Below are 17,305 nucleotides of genomic sequence, written 5' to 3'. Positions count from 1 at the left end.
GCCTCTTGCGGAGCCCCTTTTCTCCCTGGTAGGGTGAGGGGAGGCACTCTGAGCACCTGGACAGGTGGGAAGTGGGATTTCCTATGGAAGCTCCTGCTTTGAGCTAGTTGAGAGCAACCATGCTGAGAGGTTTACTCTGGTTCTTTTGTGAAGTGAGACCCCCTGTAGATCGAGCCATGCTGAGGAACATCCGAAGTCCGAAGTGGGCATTTCACTGCCCTGCTCTGGTGAGATCAGAGTACTGTTACTCTCAGACATTGGGATGATCCTGGAGAATCTCAGCTGGGCCTCTTGAGAGAATGGCCATGCTTGTGCTACACTCCTTTGGGCAACAGTACTTACACATTTTGTTCCCCAAACATTTGCTTGGAACCCAGCCCTTGAGACTGTTGTTGGTCCCAACCCCCACCGTGACAGGGGGATTGGAACTAGGTGATCTTTAAGGTCCCTTCCAACCCAAACCATTACAAACCATTACATAGGTTTGTAATTCTATGATGATGATTAATCATGCACTACTTTTATCTCGCAGTGTGTAGGAAGAAGTTGAAGTGAATGACTATTCTGCAATCACAGTCTGCTGTTTTCTGTGTAAGAGTTTTGTGGATGTGGCCATCTGATAACAGCATAGTGCTTAGAAAAGAGGTATAGCCTTGCTTTTGCACTCTTCCTCTTTCCAGCTCAGTTTATTTCATTTTCTTCAGCAACTGAGCATTATGGTCAAAATAAAAAGCAGTATATTGTCTCGCAAGAAAAATTAACATCTCCAACTATGTTCAAGTTGACTTTTTTTTGATCTGCTACACAACATGGCTTAATTCACAGGTGAAATGGCAATACCAATACAGAGCCCAGAAGCAAAGCCTGGCATAAGTGCAAGATGAGGAATATTCTCAAATATTCTACCATCTTTTTTTTTCCCCATTTCCCTTTTACATTTTTTAAAATAAGCAGTTTTATTGTTGCCTGATACAGCTTTGTGCATAATTTTTCAGTTTACTCATGATGTAATTCCTGTGTGATGTTTTTATAGTCATATAAAAACTGTTGGGCCTTAGTGTTGCTTGTAAGCGTGTCTGGGGAAAACAGATTTGTTACATTCAGAATTGCTCACAAACTTTTTGTCTGCATGGTTTGACTTGTAGAGAAACTGCTCAGTGTTGTATTTAAAAGCACGATGTGATGCATCCACACCTCCCTGGCAGGGCCTGCATTAACAATGTGGTCCAATGTCTGTCCCAGTCTGCGTGGACACCTAATTGTTCCTGATAGATGCCAACTGATGGAATGAACCGGTGACTCAAAACATTGATGATGACAGGCATTTGTATCAACTGGACCCATCAGAGCATGCACATGTGGGAAGGTTCATCTCAGGCCTCCTCATATGTGTCTGAACCTGCCTGCCAGCAGCTGGGGATCTGCACAGGCAGCAGCTGGCTGGCTGCTACTTCATCTCAGCAGCTGGAACAGAAATGTGCAGGCTGAAATCCATGATGCTACCAGGGCCCTCACAACAGGCACACAGCTCCACAGCCCTGGGGAGCCCTGCTTAGGGGGTGCCCTTGCCAGATGGAAGGGAATATTTAGCTGTGTGCAGGCAGACCTCTGGGAAGACAACAGGTAACCTGGGATCTTCCTGGGGCTCCTTGCTCTATCAAAAAGACATCTGTTTAATCCTGAATTTCTACAGATTTAGCTATATATGGTTGGCTGGTGGAAGGTCCTGGAGGAATATTGAAGGCTGTCAGCACACGGCTGTGAAGACCAAGCTGGATGAGGCATCAGGCAGCAGCAGCAGCAGCAGCAGCAGCAGCACAATCCCAGCTGAGCCCAGAAATCCACACTGCCACTTCCAACGCTGGCCTTGCCAGGTCCACTGTCCTGGGGCAGCCTGTGGGGCACCACAGGAGTGCCTGTGGCTACCCAGGGCTGGTCACAATGCAAGCAGCAGGTCACATGGGGCAAGCTGGGGCACAGAAGAAAGAAAAAGAGGTGCAGGAAGCTTCCAGAAGAGGTGGGAAAGCAAAGAAGGGAAGTATCTGGTGGCACCAGAGGAGGTTATGAGCCTCTGTGTGTTAGGGTCAGTCACATCAAGGTAAAGAAAAGTGGCTGATGTGGGCAGGTGAGATGGATTTGCTTTATTAGGAGAAAAGGGAAGATAGAATAGAATGAGGAATGTTTTGTCATCTGAATGGCCCAATCAGTTTGACACCAAAATTTTAGCCGCAGATTTTTAGGATGCAGATGAAATTGCTCTACTGCAGATGAGTTATCACTAACTTCCTGATTGTAATGATTCATGCACTTCCTTTCAAATTCCATTTTTCCTTCTCATGTGCTCTATAGCCTATTTCCAGAAAGAATATTTATTACACCAGTCTTTACTAGGTAAGTGTTACTTTTTTTAGCCAGCTGTTTCTGTTCTGCTTTCCTTTTAACAGGAAGATGAAACAATTAAAAATTAGTCAGTCCACATTGTACCTTTTTTTGCTACTTTTCCAGAAAAATTTAGTAGATGTGGCCATAGGAGGCAGAATACTGAACTCTGGCTGCACAGGGAATTTCTGTAGCTGTAATGTAGTTCCCTATGTCCACTATTAGATAATACCACTTTCTCTGTGTAAAGGAATCATGTTTTGGAGGTGCTTTGGCACATCATAAAGCAAATGGAAAACCCTGTTTGTTACCATTCACATTTGTTTGATACTGTCTGAGATTGGTAAAAGGAAATTAATGGCTTACAGCTTGAAAATTATCACTAGCAGTGGCTTTTATTTAATCACTCCTATTATTTTCAAAGGCTTGTTTGAATTCTTAATTATTAGTCTACATACCTCCTCTAAATTTCAATCTGATAATATTCTTCAGTAATATTCTTTAGTGTGGAACTTTCAGGTGATGTTAAAATAATAAAAGATTATTATTTTAATATTTTAAAATTCTCTTTAAAAAGAAACTTTTAATCTTTTAAAATCTCTTTAATCGTTTCTCCCTCCTTCCTCTTTGCTTTTGTATGTCTCAGCTTACATTGCTTTCCTGTCTTTGATGAGTCATTGCATTTACTTTGTACTGATACTTTTACATTTCAGGCTGGAGCGCTGATTTTGGTTTCCTTGTTTTCTGATCAGAAAAAGCACTTTTTTTTTTTCCTCCTGTAGGTATCACTGGATTTTTGTCAGATCAGAGAAACCCTCTTTTCTAAGTTGTGATTTCACAGGATGTGGTATGCAGGTGCATCTGGTCCCTTTTGAAAATGCTTGGTGTTGTTTCCTACTAGCAGTCCAGGTCCTGAAGCGATGTTGCTTTATAATTCAGCTGAATATTATAAAGATCTAAAACATAAACAGTATAAAATACAACAATCAAGTATGAGAATATAAATGAACATTTCAAATACCAGAGACTCCCACCTATACAAATATAAAATCCCTTTTACTCCTTGTCTCGGCCATAGGGTGGCACTGGCTATTGCTGAGCATTGATGTGTGTCCTAGGAGTAGTACAGCCCAGTATTTTAAGTTTAGCAGAGCATTTTCAGAGACTGGGGATCTGGTTCATTCAGGCTGGTCCATGGTTTATTCACTCTTCCAAGCAAGTAAAACAGCAGCTTTTTCCGGACATGGCTCTGATAGTACCAACTCCAGCTCTCCACCCTCCTCCTCAGCCAGCTACTGCCATTTGCAGCAGAGAGATTGGGAAGAGATTTCCTTCTGCACCTTCTCTGACTTCCTTCTCCTGTTCTACTGCCTGCCTTGCTGGCAACAAAGGAAAATATCAGGCAGCTGTGAAAATGAATGCGGTCTCACACCCTGCGGTTTCCTTCTCTGGGTGGTGATCAATTGTCCTCATGCCTCTTCTCTGTGAACCCATCAGCTGTCAGTGACACTCCCTCAACCTGTGTCTCAGCCCTGCCAGTGGAACCACCACAGGAGGAGCAGTGTTGGTGAAGGGATGTTGCCTTTCCCCACCTGCTGCTGCTACTTGCATAAGAAGGAAAAGCCCAACCCTTGCATCTTTTTTTTTTCCTTTACTCACCATGGAGCCAAGACTACAGAGGTGGACAAAGGATAATTAAATCCTGATGAGCCAGCAGACTTGGCACAAAATCAAGAAGAACCTTGAAATATTGAAAGGCATTGTAAAAATTGGGAAGCATTAACCTCAGATGATTTTTGTGATGATGAGAAGATGAAAGCTGGAAACACGTAACTGAATTACTGTTTGTAGATATGCAGCACTTCTGAAGTTAAATCAAAGTATCACGTTCAGTGTAGTTAAAGTGGTTAATATTTGCCAGATTAACTTGAGGCATTTTGATGTAAAGTGTAGATAACAGTGGCACAGTGTGCTTACACAGATGAAATGAGACATACTCACCTCCAATGCTTTTCACAGAAACACACCATCAGCACAGCTCCTCTTTAACCTGCAAAATCTTATTTTACTAATACCTTCTACAGGTTATGTTGTAACAGTGCAGGAAGTGATTCATTTTAGACATACAAATGTAGTTATACTTCAAAGTGCTTTATCACTTTTCTGTTTCAACTTTACATGCAGCAGGTGGGTGAAACTTCAACATCATTTAGCTGTATGAGAGCCCCATGGGCTATGCCCACTGTGGCAGCAGATCTATTTGTCAGCAGAATTTCTTCTCACAGCCTACTCTTATCAGAAGACAGATGCGATTACTAAAGTAAAATGGTATGTGAAAACATATGGTGTTTTGGAGCTGCTTGGTTACTGTGGAGGATAAATAGCTCCTGACCCTAACCAGGATCTTTTCATGAAAAAAAGAGCGGTGTCCCTATGCCTTATAAAGGCATGGGCAGGCTTATTCCAGCGCTCAAGAAGGGGCGGTAGCGGGTTCGTGCTGCTGAGTTGTTTGGTTTTTTTTTCCAGCAGCGGTCGCAGGCGAATGAAGAAGTTGAGCTGAAACTGCGAACGCTTCATCCCGGCGCTTAGCGGCAAAACTCAGTCAAGAGAGGAGGAAGCAGGTGAAATTTAAAAAACAAACAAAAAACCAAAAAAACCCACTTGGTCATGGGGAAATCAGGTGAGCAAATGCCTTCGTGCAGTTGGCTGTGTGTTCGCACAAAGTCCGTGTCTGGTTTTGTGCTTGGAAAGCGTTGCCAAAGCATTCAGTGGCTTTCCTCGGAGAAGGCTGCTTTCATTTGTGCATGGTACAGCCTGGGAGGAGCTTTCTCTCTGACAAGGGTTGGATTGAAAAAAAGGAAAAGAAAAGCGAACCCCCTCCTCAGCCTGTACGGTGTAGAGGTATTTGCATTTCATATACAACTTTGTAAAGTTTGTATTTTGTAACCTAAAGTACTTGTGCTTTGCTGTAAAAAATTACTATGAATCCTGTGGCTTTAAAGTTATTTTGTGTCTTGCTGTGTGACAAAACTTATTAGCCTTGCAGATAAGCTGCAGGATGCTTCGAGGGGGGTAAGCTTTATCACCCTTCCTGTCGGAAGGATTTAGATGTAAGATCTGGTTACTATTTAACTGCGGACAGACTTGCTCAGCCCCTAAGTCTCTCCCCAGCTGTGCAGATATTCTTTAAGCCTTTCCCTGCGGCTGCTTCCTCTGCTGTTGGTTCTTTCCCTGCTGCTGCTGGCTGTCTGTGTGTCCCGCTCAGTTTGGGCTGGAGAGACTTCTCCAAAGCTGCCAAGGAGCCAGAGACCTTCAGAAGGGAGTGCTCAGTGCCCCGGGTTTTCTCCGCCTTTGTCCTGTTAAGGCCATGAGTAAAAAACTGTCCTGAATTTCTGAAACAGCTGTGAAACTGGATAGGACTTTTCGTTCTTGTTCTTAGGGCATTGTTTCTGTGACAAATCAGAGCCTAGTGGCATGTTGTCTGTCTGTCCTGTATGTGAACAGCACATACAGGGACATGCTCAGCAAAACATAGTACTCGATGACCTCAAAACTATAGACCTCTTCAGAGAAACTTAAGGAAAATCTTTGCATGAGTAACACTTTAAAGGGCCTCAGCATGGGTGCATTGGGGTTTTTTTAAATTTTTCTTTATTTTTAAAGGTCAGCTTGCTAGATGAGATGAGAGCTGTCTGCAAATATGACTGTAGAGGGCTTACTGGTATGACACCCAGTCCAGACAAGCCACCTGCCTTTTTTTTTGGCAAAGTCCAGCTGCCAGTGGGTGAGTTTGGCCTCATATCCTGACAGCTAGATTGGGATAAATAACCCTATAACAATTTAAATAAGCATAGTTGCTATGAAGTATCAAGCTCAGCACTTCCCATGCTAAGTACAAACACCAAATCAGTGTAGTGCCTGTACATTACATTAGCAAAGCACATTGGGCAAAAGCAGTAGAGATACTCCACTGTGCATCTCACAATCCCCGAAAAAATAAAAATCTCCTTTTGTTTTAATGCATGAAAATTGCTAAAACAGTCATAAGGCAATTACCATCTTCATTTTTTCCCCCTGCATATTTATTGCTGTGCATTAGTTGATTTCTACAAACTTAGGAACAATGGCAGACCAGAAACTCGCTTTGCCAAGGCTTGGGTAATGTTTGCATCTTTAAGTGGTTATACAAATAGAACTTGAGATCTAGGTACGTGTTAAGAATATTTTCTATTTGTGTCATGCTTTTCAAACCAATGTTAAACTAGGTCCAGGTTATTGTCTTTGAGCTGTGTGCAATATTTTTAGATGAATCATAAAACTGAGATCCTGTCCTGACAATTGGTTTATTGACTAAATCCCATCTGCCCTTTCTAGTTCACTGAAGTCTTCAAATTCCTGTCTGAGATCATTCAGTGTGGTTTGCCTTTGAATGGAGAGAGCAGCTGTTGTACAGGGTATTGCTTCCTCTGGGTTTTGTGTGAAATACAAAATGTGTTCCCACTCTAGTGCTCTTAAGGTGTGATGCAGACAAGTTTCTCTGTACTAAGGTACATGAACGTGTAACAGGTTGCATGACAGATCTGTTTGACCTCAGAACAGATTCCTTGCTCCTCTCCTTGGTCAGAAAGGTTAAGGCAGAGATTACCTGAAGGTTTAATTTAAGGATGCTCTAATTCATGACAAGTAGGGCCACTACTTTAATATAAACGAGCAGTTTCTTTAACCTTTTGGTTTCGGTAAATCCGTCTTGAAGTCTAAGTATCCCCACATCAAGAAAACCTGCTATTGGAAATCTCAGTTCTTTGGTAAAAACTCTCCAATAATGTTGTAATACTAGTTGTTAGATTATATTTGAAGCAATGTTCATTCCAAGTGTCAGAGCTAGAGACTTAGCACTCTGTGTTTCATTGGATAGAGCTGAGTGTTGAAACCATCAGCACCTCTGACTCAGCTTTCTTCCCTGAAAGCTACAGGCTGATGAAACCAAATTCATACTGAAACTTCCTTGTCAGGGTTAGAAAATGCCTTCCGTGGTCATAACTCCTGCAAAAACTTAAGCCAAACACGGAGACCCTCTCTGCCCTCCCCCAGGTCTTCCCTTTTCAGACACCATTTGCATTTAGTGGGGGGTGCAGGCAGCCATCCCCACAGATCCCAGAGAGCTCTAACCAAGAAGATAGGGACAATATTTCTGCAGGAAAGGAGAGGATGGGGAGCTGGCAGCTCTTGGCTGCTCTGTTGCTGAGGCTGCTGTGCTGGCAGGGCTCTGACCCCGCTGCAGCTGTGCGCGGCCGGAGGCGGGGTCCTGCGGGCAGCCCTCGCCCCACGGGGGATATCCATCCCTGCCTGCAGCTGCAGGCGATGCTCAGGAAAGCAGCTGGCTGCGAGCTCCACTCCTCCGCTCTGGAGCACGTGGATTTCTGCTGAGCAGTGGGAGTCTCTGAATAGGCTGGGATGGTGGTAGGAAAGGCTGCTAAAAGTCTTATTTCTCCCACTTCCCCCCGGGTTCAGCCTCCTGGGGGAAGGGAGCTTGCCACGCTTGCTCCCTGCGGGGGAATAGCTCCCTTTATTCTGGCAAGTGTGTGCAGATGGTGTCAAGGTCAGGCACAGTAAATACCGCAATCATTTTACAGAATTTGGTTTTATTTTTCTGCTGTTTTTCCTTTTTTCTGACACTTCTACAAATGTGGGCGGGACTCCAGAGGAAGGGCTGGGAGTTACCCACTGCTCTGCGTGTTGAGTCAGTACAAAAAAAACCAAACCAAACAAAGAGGGGCTGAGAAAGGGTTTCGAGATAGGAACCAGACTCAATGCAGCTTTCCATGCTGGTTTTAATCTCATTTAGAAGCATGTGCTGGTTTTTAACTCTTCAGATGCATCTTCAGAGTACAGTAAAAAGGACTGTCGTATTTTCTGCAGAATGAGCTAAGTCTTCAGCTGAAATGCTGACTTGTATTTCAGCATCGTGGTAAGAGACAGGCATAGCAGGTCATGACAAAAATACAGGCGTACTGGACAAGTGACCTGTTTGCTTTCTGAGAAATCAGATACTCCCGAGCTGCCAAAATGAGAAAGAGTTATGCTGGCTGGTTTTACAGGACTGGAGGGGATAGGGAAGACAGATTGTTCTGAACTGTTAGAAACTGAGCTTTTGCATTTGGTAACATTAGGACATTTGCAGAACTTGCAACACAGGTTACTGTCTTCTTCTTTACACCAGAGCTGAACTGGAGGTGTGGTGGGAAAATGACTTTTCAAAACCAAAGTTAATTCAATTCTTAGTCCCACATCTCCAGTTGTGTGAAGAAGACATTGATTGCTGGGTTCAAGTTCAATAAGTAGCAGAAGGAAAAAAAAGTCTTCCAGCAATGTGTCAGGCTTTGGCAGTATTCTGGGCTCAATTTTTACCCATCGGTTGAAGCATCAGGGTTTTGGTGGGGGAGGAGAATGCAGCAGCGACCCCATGCAACAGCGGTTGCTCCTGTCAGCTGTTAGATTATACCCTTAGCTCCTTGTGTTCAAGGCAGATAAATACTGAAACAAGTGGGAAGGGCTCAGGAAGAATAAGATAGAATGTGATGGTCTGTAGTAACTGAGATACCTACCAAGGTTTCCCATGCTATTGTGATATACAGAAAAAAAAATTGAGCATGAAGAAAGCTTTTATTACTGGAAATGTGCAAACCCTGCATTTTCTATCTGTACAGTTGGTAGTGTCTGTCTTGTCTGGATTTGAATTTGCTTCTGTTGATGTTCTATGTGCAGGAACAAAAAGTATGAGAAAACAAGTATTTTGATTTTAACTGTTTTGTTGTTTTATTTATCTCAACAGGCCAGAAGGCTATGTCAGATCTCTCTTTCTGTAGTGGCTATGCTGTTCTCTGAAAGATAAGCTGCAGCCTATCTCTGTTCTGTTTTTACAGGCAGAGCTAGGCAAGTTCTGCCCATTCTGTGAAGGTCAGAACAACAGCCAGAGCTGGGCTGGGTGGCCCTGTATAGGGGGATGAGGTGAGGCCCAATCTCCCTGGTGCAGAACTGGCTCCCATGCAAGTAGGTGAGAGGAGGTGTTAGGAGTCTGGGATGTTGTGTAGGAAGAAAATATGGGTCTGTTTAGGTCACTGTAAACATTTAATGTATCCCTGGAAATGTTCAAGGTCAGGCCAGATGGAGCTCTGAGCAACAGGGTGTAGTTGAAGGTATCCCTGCTCAGGGCAGGAGAATTGGACTAGATGATCTTCAAATGTCCCTTTCATCCAGATGGTTCAATTATTCTATGATTCTATGAAATAAATACCTTTTAAAAAAGATTTTGAATTGTGAGAGCTGGAGTTTAACCTGTTGAGCAGAGGGATGAAAAGCAGGTGGTTTAATTGATTGTATATGTGAGTAAAGAAAGATTTCTGTGCCTCCCTGCCTGACTTTGGGTACTGGATGGGTGAGTTCACACACATCAGTGATCAGAAGAAATGTGCATGGCCATATTTCCATGCCTCAGGGAGGTGCATAAATAAACATACTTTGAACATTGCCACAGTTATCTTGGATGTCCTTGGCAGAAAAACAAGGTGGGAGGATATTGGAGCTGATGAGATTAAAACTAGTTCAGGTATGCTTACCCCAAACCATGACAGAACATGAATGGTAGAGATGTAAAATGCAGGAGCATATCCCAGGAGACGTGGGATTGTTCTATCTCACTTTGATTCTTGTTTGCAAAATTCTTCACTTTCCAAAGACTTTGGTTGGCACCACGCAGCCAGCAGTGCTATGGAAAATGAGCTTGGCACTGGGTAAAAACAAGGTTGTGTCTGTTGCTGTCCATCTACAAAGCATAAGAACATACAGCATCCAAAATATGAATAGAAAAAAATATTCCGTTTCAATTCAATTACTTCTGTACAATTACTCAAAACAACTGATTTCTGTTGTTACTCATTAATAAATATAGTTGTGCCTTATTTTCTTCAATAAATTTCTGTAATTATTAACTTTAGGCAGATACAATGTTGGGGAAAGAAGAGATGGAGAAGATTATGTGAATTACTTCTGCATAGTGTGATTCTAACACATGCAGGTCACTTATGGCTTTGTATTTGGAAGTACGTGTGCCCTAGAAATTCTGTGGCAGTTGGATCTAAGAATGGAGGTCTTTCTGATGGGAGAGCCTCCTTAGTCTTTTTAAAAGGAATAGCAGCATACACGTTAGCTGCCTACAGATGTCTCTGTAGCTGTGTGGCATGATTACAATATTCAGGTGTCCTTCCTGGCAGAACAGTAATAAAAATAACACTTTTGATTTTCTTTCATGCAAAGCCAGGACCAGGTGTTCTGGAGATGATGAGCAGTCAGTTCCAGCCTTATGTCACTCCGTGGAAGTGACTGCTGGCTGTTCTGATTGTTGGTCAGTTTGGAGGAGACAGGGGCTACAAGCCAAGGACTTCTCCTCACACCCTTGCCTCCAGTGGAAGTGAAAAGTTGCTTCTGTCAGTGCTCAAGACCTCAAGACTGCTGATAAGTGCTGCTTGTTTTGTAAATGTCTGTTTCACAGAAGGCTCTGCTGCCTCTCAGAGCCGTGCAGCCTCCAGTTTACCAGGTGTTCCTTTTTAATCAGGGCAGTCAATTGCCGTACTGTTTATAAAAGGCCTTAAGTGAGGAAGTAATCAGCACTGTCTATTATAGCAAGAATAGGATTTGCAATCAAACAGTGACATGACTAATGTCATTGAAACATTATTGCACCGGCAACTTCATATTCTCAGGCCACATGCCCCAAACTGGGTGTGGGGGAAAAGAGTGTGTTACATTGTGTGACACAGGTAACGCAAGGTTATTAAGTTGCCAGTTTGCTGTAGAGCAAGCCCAGATATTAAAATGAATGGGGTCCTTGTCCATCAGATGCAGTTAACTCAGACATCTCGCTGTTGTCCTGAAGCTCACCCCGGTGATAAGCAAGTGTGTGAGCAAATTCAGGCAAAACTGAATGCTGAGAAACATCACAGAAACTCCTCCCTGAAGAAGGATCTCCTGAGCTGAGGAGAAAGCTATTTTGAGCAGCAAACATAGGAACATTCCAGGAAACTATTCCCATTTAAACTAGTATCTAATTATAACTCCCAATTCCTTTCACTTCCATCAGCAGTACTTTCTCTTCTAACTTTTAGTAAGGTTACAGGATAATTCAGGTTGGAAGGGAAATCATGTACCAACAATCATGACATCTGTCATAAATGCTTATTGTATAGGACGGAGACCTTGCCCCACAATTCTTGATTGTGTAAAAGAAGACAAGGAAACCCCACCCAGGACACAATACTTTCTAAACATAGTATAATTAAATCTTTCTTTTCCTCTGGGATTTATATATGGTTTCATTTCTTCTGTATATTTCCAAGCAATCAGCCAGTTATGATAGAGAAAAAGGGAGTTTAACACTGGGGGAGATCAGTTTTTATGGCTGGAAATGATTCATGAATTGGAGTGTCAGATCCATTTTCCCAAATGGCATCAAGCATTAAGGGCCAGTCTTGGAAGATGTTGCAGTCCCAAATGGAGGGCAAGAAAGTGCAGTTAAATACGTGGAGAAAAGAAGCATGGAACATTCACTCCCTGCGTTGCTGCAGACCCAGCCAGCATGAGACCACCCTGAAGGATTTGTGGCTTCAAACCAAAGTGCTGAGTCAAAGTGCAGTGGAACATAGACTGTCTTAACATTTCTCATATCAGTTAGACATCCATCACTTCTCCATAGAAGGAATGCTATTCTCACAGTGGGAAAGATTCAGCTAGGGATGGTTTCCAGAGAGTTACATTTCAAGGGTGGGTAAAGATTAATAATAAATGTCAGCTCTCTTTAGAAGAGTCCAGACGCAAATGTTGTCTTTAGAAACTGGGATCTCTTTTACTCGAGAATTTTGTTTCCAGTCGGTGAATATGCTTTGAGAAGTTTGTCACAATAGAAGTATCAGTTACCTGGGACAGTAACAAAGGACTTTTTGACGTAGTTACTTTACAGTTCCCTAAAGCTTCTAATTCTAATGAATTTTTTCCACCTGTTGGGCATAATAAAAGCTGTATTTGCTGAATTCTTATTCCATAACCCACTTCCAGGGTAGAGTAGAGCAGTTCTGCAGAATCAAGGGACACTGAAGGGATTTCAGTTTTAAAGCAGAGCTTTAAACTCAGTGTTTAAACAATTACTTAATTACATTTTATGTGCTTTCTATCTGCTTTGCATCTGTCTTCTCCATGTATTCTGGCACTTGGCTTCTGTTGTGGTTTAGGAATGGTTTTCTCCAATTTAGTGTTCCTACTGAAACCTCCCCAAATGATGCGCTGCTCTCTCAATCTCCTCTCTCCCTTCCTGTGGGTGGCTGGAGAGGAGAATTGGAGAAACAAAAAGTAAAGACTTGTTGAGATAAGAACAATTTACTGGAAACAGCAATGAGAAACCATTTACTGGAAACAGGAAGAAAACAAAGAGTAACAGTAACAATATTAATAGAAAAATGTACAAGATAGGTGAGTGATTCATATACAGATGCTCACTACCTAAAATAGCTGATCGTGCCACACTACCTTGACATGGAAGAGACCCCTTCCCGCATTCGTGGAAAATGATGAAAGGTGGTATAGAACAAACTCCAGGTCCTAGCTGTGCTCCCTCCTGGCTATCGCAAAAATTAGCCCTGGCCTGGCTGGAAGTATGGTAGTTTCTTTCTGCCTGGATTCTGGGCCCAAAAGAGTAACACGGAAGTAACATACAGTGTCCTGTTAATATAAGAGCAAATTTCTAGGTATTTCTTTTTGGGGGAAGACTGAAAGGTGGGGTCATTACCTCAATTTACCTCTAGTGCACACATTGGTTGAAGAGTTTGAGGCCTCTGTCATTCAAAGAGAGATTGAGACAGATGGAATAGTACTTTTCTCTGTAGGATTGTGAATGAGGTTTGTTTCATAGTAACATAGGGCAATCTGGGTTGGAAGAGACTGTTGAAGGTCCTCTAATACAACCCCCAGAGCAGACATATCTTCAACTACATCAGGTTGCTCACAGACCCATCCAACTTCACCTTGAATGTTTCTAGGGTTGGGTCATTCACCACCTCTCTGGGAAGCCTCTGCCAGTGTTCCACCACCCTCATCATAAAAAAATTCTTCCATACATCTAGCCTGAATCTACTTTATTTTATTTTATATCTATTACCTTTTGTCCTATCACTACAGGCCCTAACAAATTGTCTTTCTTATAAGCCCCCTTTAAGCAGAGGCCACAATAACATCTCCCCAAAGCTTTGTCTTCTCTAGACTGAACACTCACAGCTCTCTCTTATTGATAGCATTATGTATTAATTATTTGAAGGCTAAATAGAAAAACTTAGTATTCATGGAAAGTAAAACATTACCAGTGAAAGTTAATCCATAAACAATAGGACAAAAAGTACTGAAAAGAAACAATACCTCTAGAGATTGATACAGGGCTCATTTTTGAGTCACCAGGGTGGATACTTAGGCATAAAAATATATGCTTGTTTTGCTAGTCATGTGTGTGCCTGCTATAATGTTGTATGTTCTGAGTGCTGAGGTAAAGGCTACCCATAGCATTTCTGCTATGTAGGAATTTGATGCTTTGTGGAACAATTCCCTGTTACCGTCTTGCAGCTCCACAAGAGCAGTGGAGGAGGTACAGTTGACAGCTGCAAAGGTGATGCAGGGCAGCTTGTGTTGTGGAACACACGTTCAGGTAACTCACCTTTCCTTTGGTGCCCAAACTAAAGTAGGAATGGCAGGAGAAGACAGCTCTAACAAGAGGCTGTATGGATTCAGGCATGAAGAGCTCTTCATGCAAGAAAGACTGAGTAGATTGGCTCTGCTTAGAGACAGTAAGAATAGAGAAATAGAATTCTCTGAAAAACAAATGTGATGGGAAAAGGCAACCTAGATTCCTCTGCCTATTTTTCCCTGTCACACAAAGCTGATCAATGAACCTGGAAGTCCAAGAGCATAACAGCTGTAAGGTATGCTCTGTACCACATCATAGCCTAGAAATTCATCATCACATGCTGCCATTAATCTTAGTCAATGTTCCAGAAGAATAAGAAATAGAGGCAAATAATTGAATATTGAGGAGCAAGCAACTGTATCTAATACCTTCAGTTGTTTTACTTATTAAGGTGTGTAATGATTCATGACCAAACTTAACTCTCTGGCAGTAGAAAATAATTTTTTCTAGCAGCTTAAGGAGCTTACATGAAGAGAAAGAAGTATGTCTCCACAGCTGTTTGGGAAGCTGTTCTCATTTGGGTGGGAGCCTGAAAACTCCCATTAACTCTCACTTTTAATGCCTGGCTTCTCAGTGTATGGAACATTGGTAAAATGGAAAAACTTAACATGCATTCTGAAACAAATCTGAAATATATCTGGCACTTGGGCGTCCCTCTCCACACATCATCAGGCACGGGAAAAGCTGTACAGAGGGAGGTGGTTAGCACATGAGCTTGAGTCACAGAAGATAAGCACTTCTATAGCAGCCACCTTTGAGGGAAAGGGAGGATGGAGGTTCTCCAGGGACAACATAGCAGTGCCTGTTGCAGAAGCAACTCAGTTTTGTCCATGACTTGTTACTCTTTGTAAGTCAGAAAGTTAGTACAGAGCTACATTATGCAGTATTTCTGCTAATCTATGGACTGAGCACCGACAAAATCTGTATTTCAGTTGACTTTTCTTTTTAATGAGAATTTCAATTTGATGTTGTCATTGAGAGCAAATTATTTGGATAGAAACTCCCATACCTGCAGGTCAGATTGTTTATCTACTATTTCAATGCTGAGTGGGTGAGATATTCAGTCTAGGTGATAACAGGCACAAGTTTAGCATGGTCTGAAGAGAAAAAAAAAAGTAGTCTGGAGTATGTGATGAAACTTTCAAAGCTGTGCTTTCCAATGTCTTTAATTTGTTGGCTGTCTTAACATTTCCTTGCTGGAAGCTTGGACCCCCTGCATCAGGGAAGGGGATGAATTGGATGTAGGCTTGCTTTCCTCAGTGACTTCTGATAGATGCTGTAGAAATTGGTACCTCTGTAACAGAGCAGTTGAGACTCTGGCCTGATAGAGTCAACGAGCTGTGAGCAATGGTAACAAGATTGATGGCACAGGTTCATTAGCAAAAAGGAGTTTGTGTGCTTGAATACCAGAATGGAGGTGTCTGTTTTCCTGATTATGTGCAACTTGAGATACACAAAACTGAGGGAGAACTGAAGAGGAGGAAGGTGGTGGGCAGATGTCACCTTGTTCAACAGGGCTGCTGTGTTATACCAACAAACTGATACCAAAAAAGTGAGCCTGAAAGCATGTTATGGAGAATATATTAGATATGTGTCCACAGTGACACTTTGATCAGGAAAGAGCCAACCCAACTTCAGACTGTGTTCAAAAGATTTAAGGTTCTGCATGAAACTGTAATGGCTTTCTTGTGTGCATTGGATACTGAGATTATTTTAGGCTGCTGTATTATCCCAGTGCTATTGAGGAACTGGAGAGAACTCCAAGAACAGGCTAAAGCATGACAGTCAGCTGGGTAATCACCTTAGGAAAACGTTCTGAGAGCAGTGTGTGCAAACTGACAGCTCTGTTGTGGAGAAAGTGCATCATTACAAACAGCAGAAGAGAATAATGCTAATACAGCAGAGAATGATTGATTTTAGTTGTCAGGATCAAGTAGTGAGAGGAAGCTGAGAAATCTAAGGTTAATAACAGGAAACTCTTTTTAGTCATAGGATCTATTTGGGTTTCCAAAGTGTCTTACAAGGAAAGTGATGGTAGTCATGCTAATTGAGATATTCAGAAATGAAGATGATGAATCATTAATAAATATGAAAACCCATGCCACAGTAGTTGTTTCTTTCCTTACCACTTGCTGTTTGTGAACATTTATTTGTCCTGAGCCAAATAAAGGTGCATTTTGAGATTTCTATGAATTTGTACTATAAAATTAATTAGAAGAATGGTGCATGTTTCCAAGTACTTGCAGAGATCTAAACATTTTAGCATCTTCATTCTCTTTAGGTGGTGCCCTGACTAATACAGACAATTCTTGCATGGAGGGACAATCATTTGCATTTTTAATGCATCTCCTTGGAGGACTTATTTGTTGCTTACTCTGAAATTGGAATGGTGATGCAGTGCACTGAGAGCTTAAAATGAAAGTCAGTCAAACTGATTTTGTTTTTAAACTGACAAACTGATTGACTAACCTTAAATCACCTTGCTACTGAGGAAAGCAGTAATGATCACAGTTTTCTTCAACCTTTGGTGAGTCTTTAGCTTCCCAATAGGAGTGTCTGTTAGAGTTTATTTCTGGATGGAAGTCAGTGGTTCCTTTCATCCTGCTGCCAGGTAATGAGGGTGGTACCCTTGTGTTCTTCTATCCAGCCTGCACCAGGGTTTGGGTTCAGAGTATGCTTTTTCTGTCTTCACTAATGTCTGTATTTGATGGACCTTTCCAATTTTTTAATGTGATTTCAGCTTCCAAACAATTTGCTGAAGAAGTCTTGAAAGTACACAATGACTACAGGAAGAAACATGGAGTCCCCCCATTAAAACTCTGCAAGAAGTTAAACAGAGGAGCCCAACAGTGAGTTCAGTTCTTTCTTCTCTCTAATGAGATTTGTGACACTTCTATTTGTTAGGTTTGACTGTGTTTACTGCAAAGATATTTGCCTTTTGACATGCTGATAACCAGTGAAGACTTATTGAGTAGAAAGTGAGGGACTCTACTCTTTCATCTCCTCTTTTTCCATCACATAGCAGTAGCTGGTCACATGGACACGTGGTCACAACTGTGCAAATCTTTCTTGGAGCCTTTTTCAGATGTGGACCACATCTGTCTACCCTGGCAGTTGTCTAAAACACGCTTCATCACCAGTTCTGTC

At 42.1% G+C, this 17,305-nt stretch overlaps 1 protein-coding gene across 1 annotated transcript in view; it reads left to right on the top strand.

The window, feature by feature from the left end:
* The first annotated feature begins 4,897 nt into the window (after nucleotides 1–4,897).
* Nucleotides 4,898–17,305, top strand: part of GLIPR2 (GLI pathogenesis related 2) — a 28,556-nt gene continuing 16,148 nt past the window's right edge. Inside the window, exons 1-2 of the mRNA XM_005419380.3 lie at nucleotides 4,898–5,059; nucleotides 16,899–17,007. Coding sequence (XP_005419437.1) covers nucleotides 5,047–5,059; nucleotides 16,899–17,007 — 122 coding nt within the window. The 5' untranslated portion in view covers nucleotides 4,898–5,046. The remainder of the gene's footprint in view (nucleotides 5,060–16,898; nucleotides 17,008–17,305) is intronic.

This window comes from Geospiza fortis, unplaced genomic scaffold, assembly GCF_000277835.1.
Source record: "Geospiza fortis unplaced genomic scaffold, GeoFor_1.0 scaffold206, whole genome shotgun sequence".
Taxonomy (NCBI): domain Eukaryota; kingdom Metazoa; phylum Chordata; class Aves; order Passeriformes; family Thraupidae; genus Geospiza; species Geospiza fortis.
Note: the sequence above shows the minus strand (reverse complement) of the source record. Positions and strands in the feature narration are given on the sequence as shown.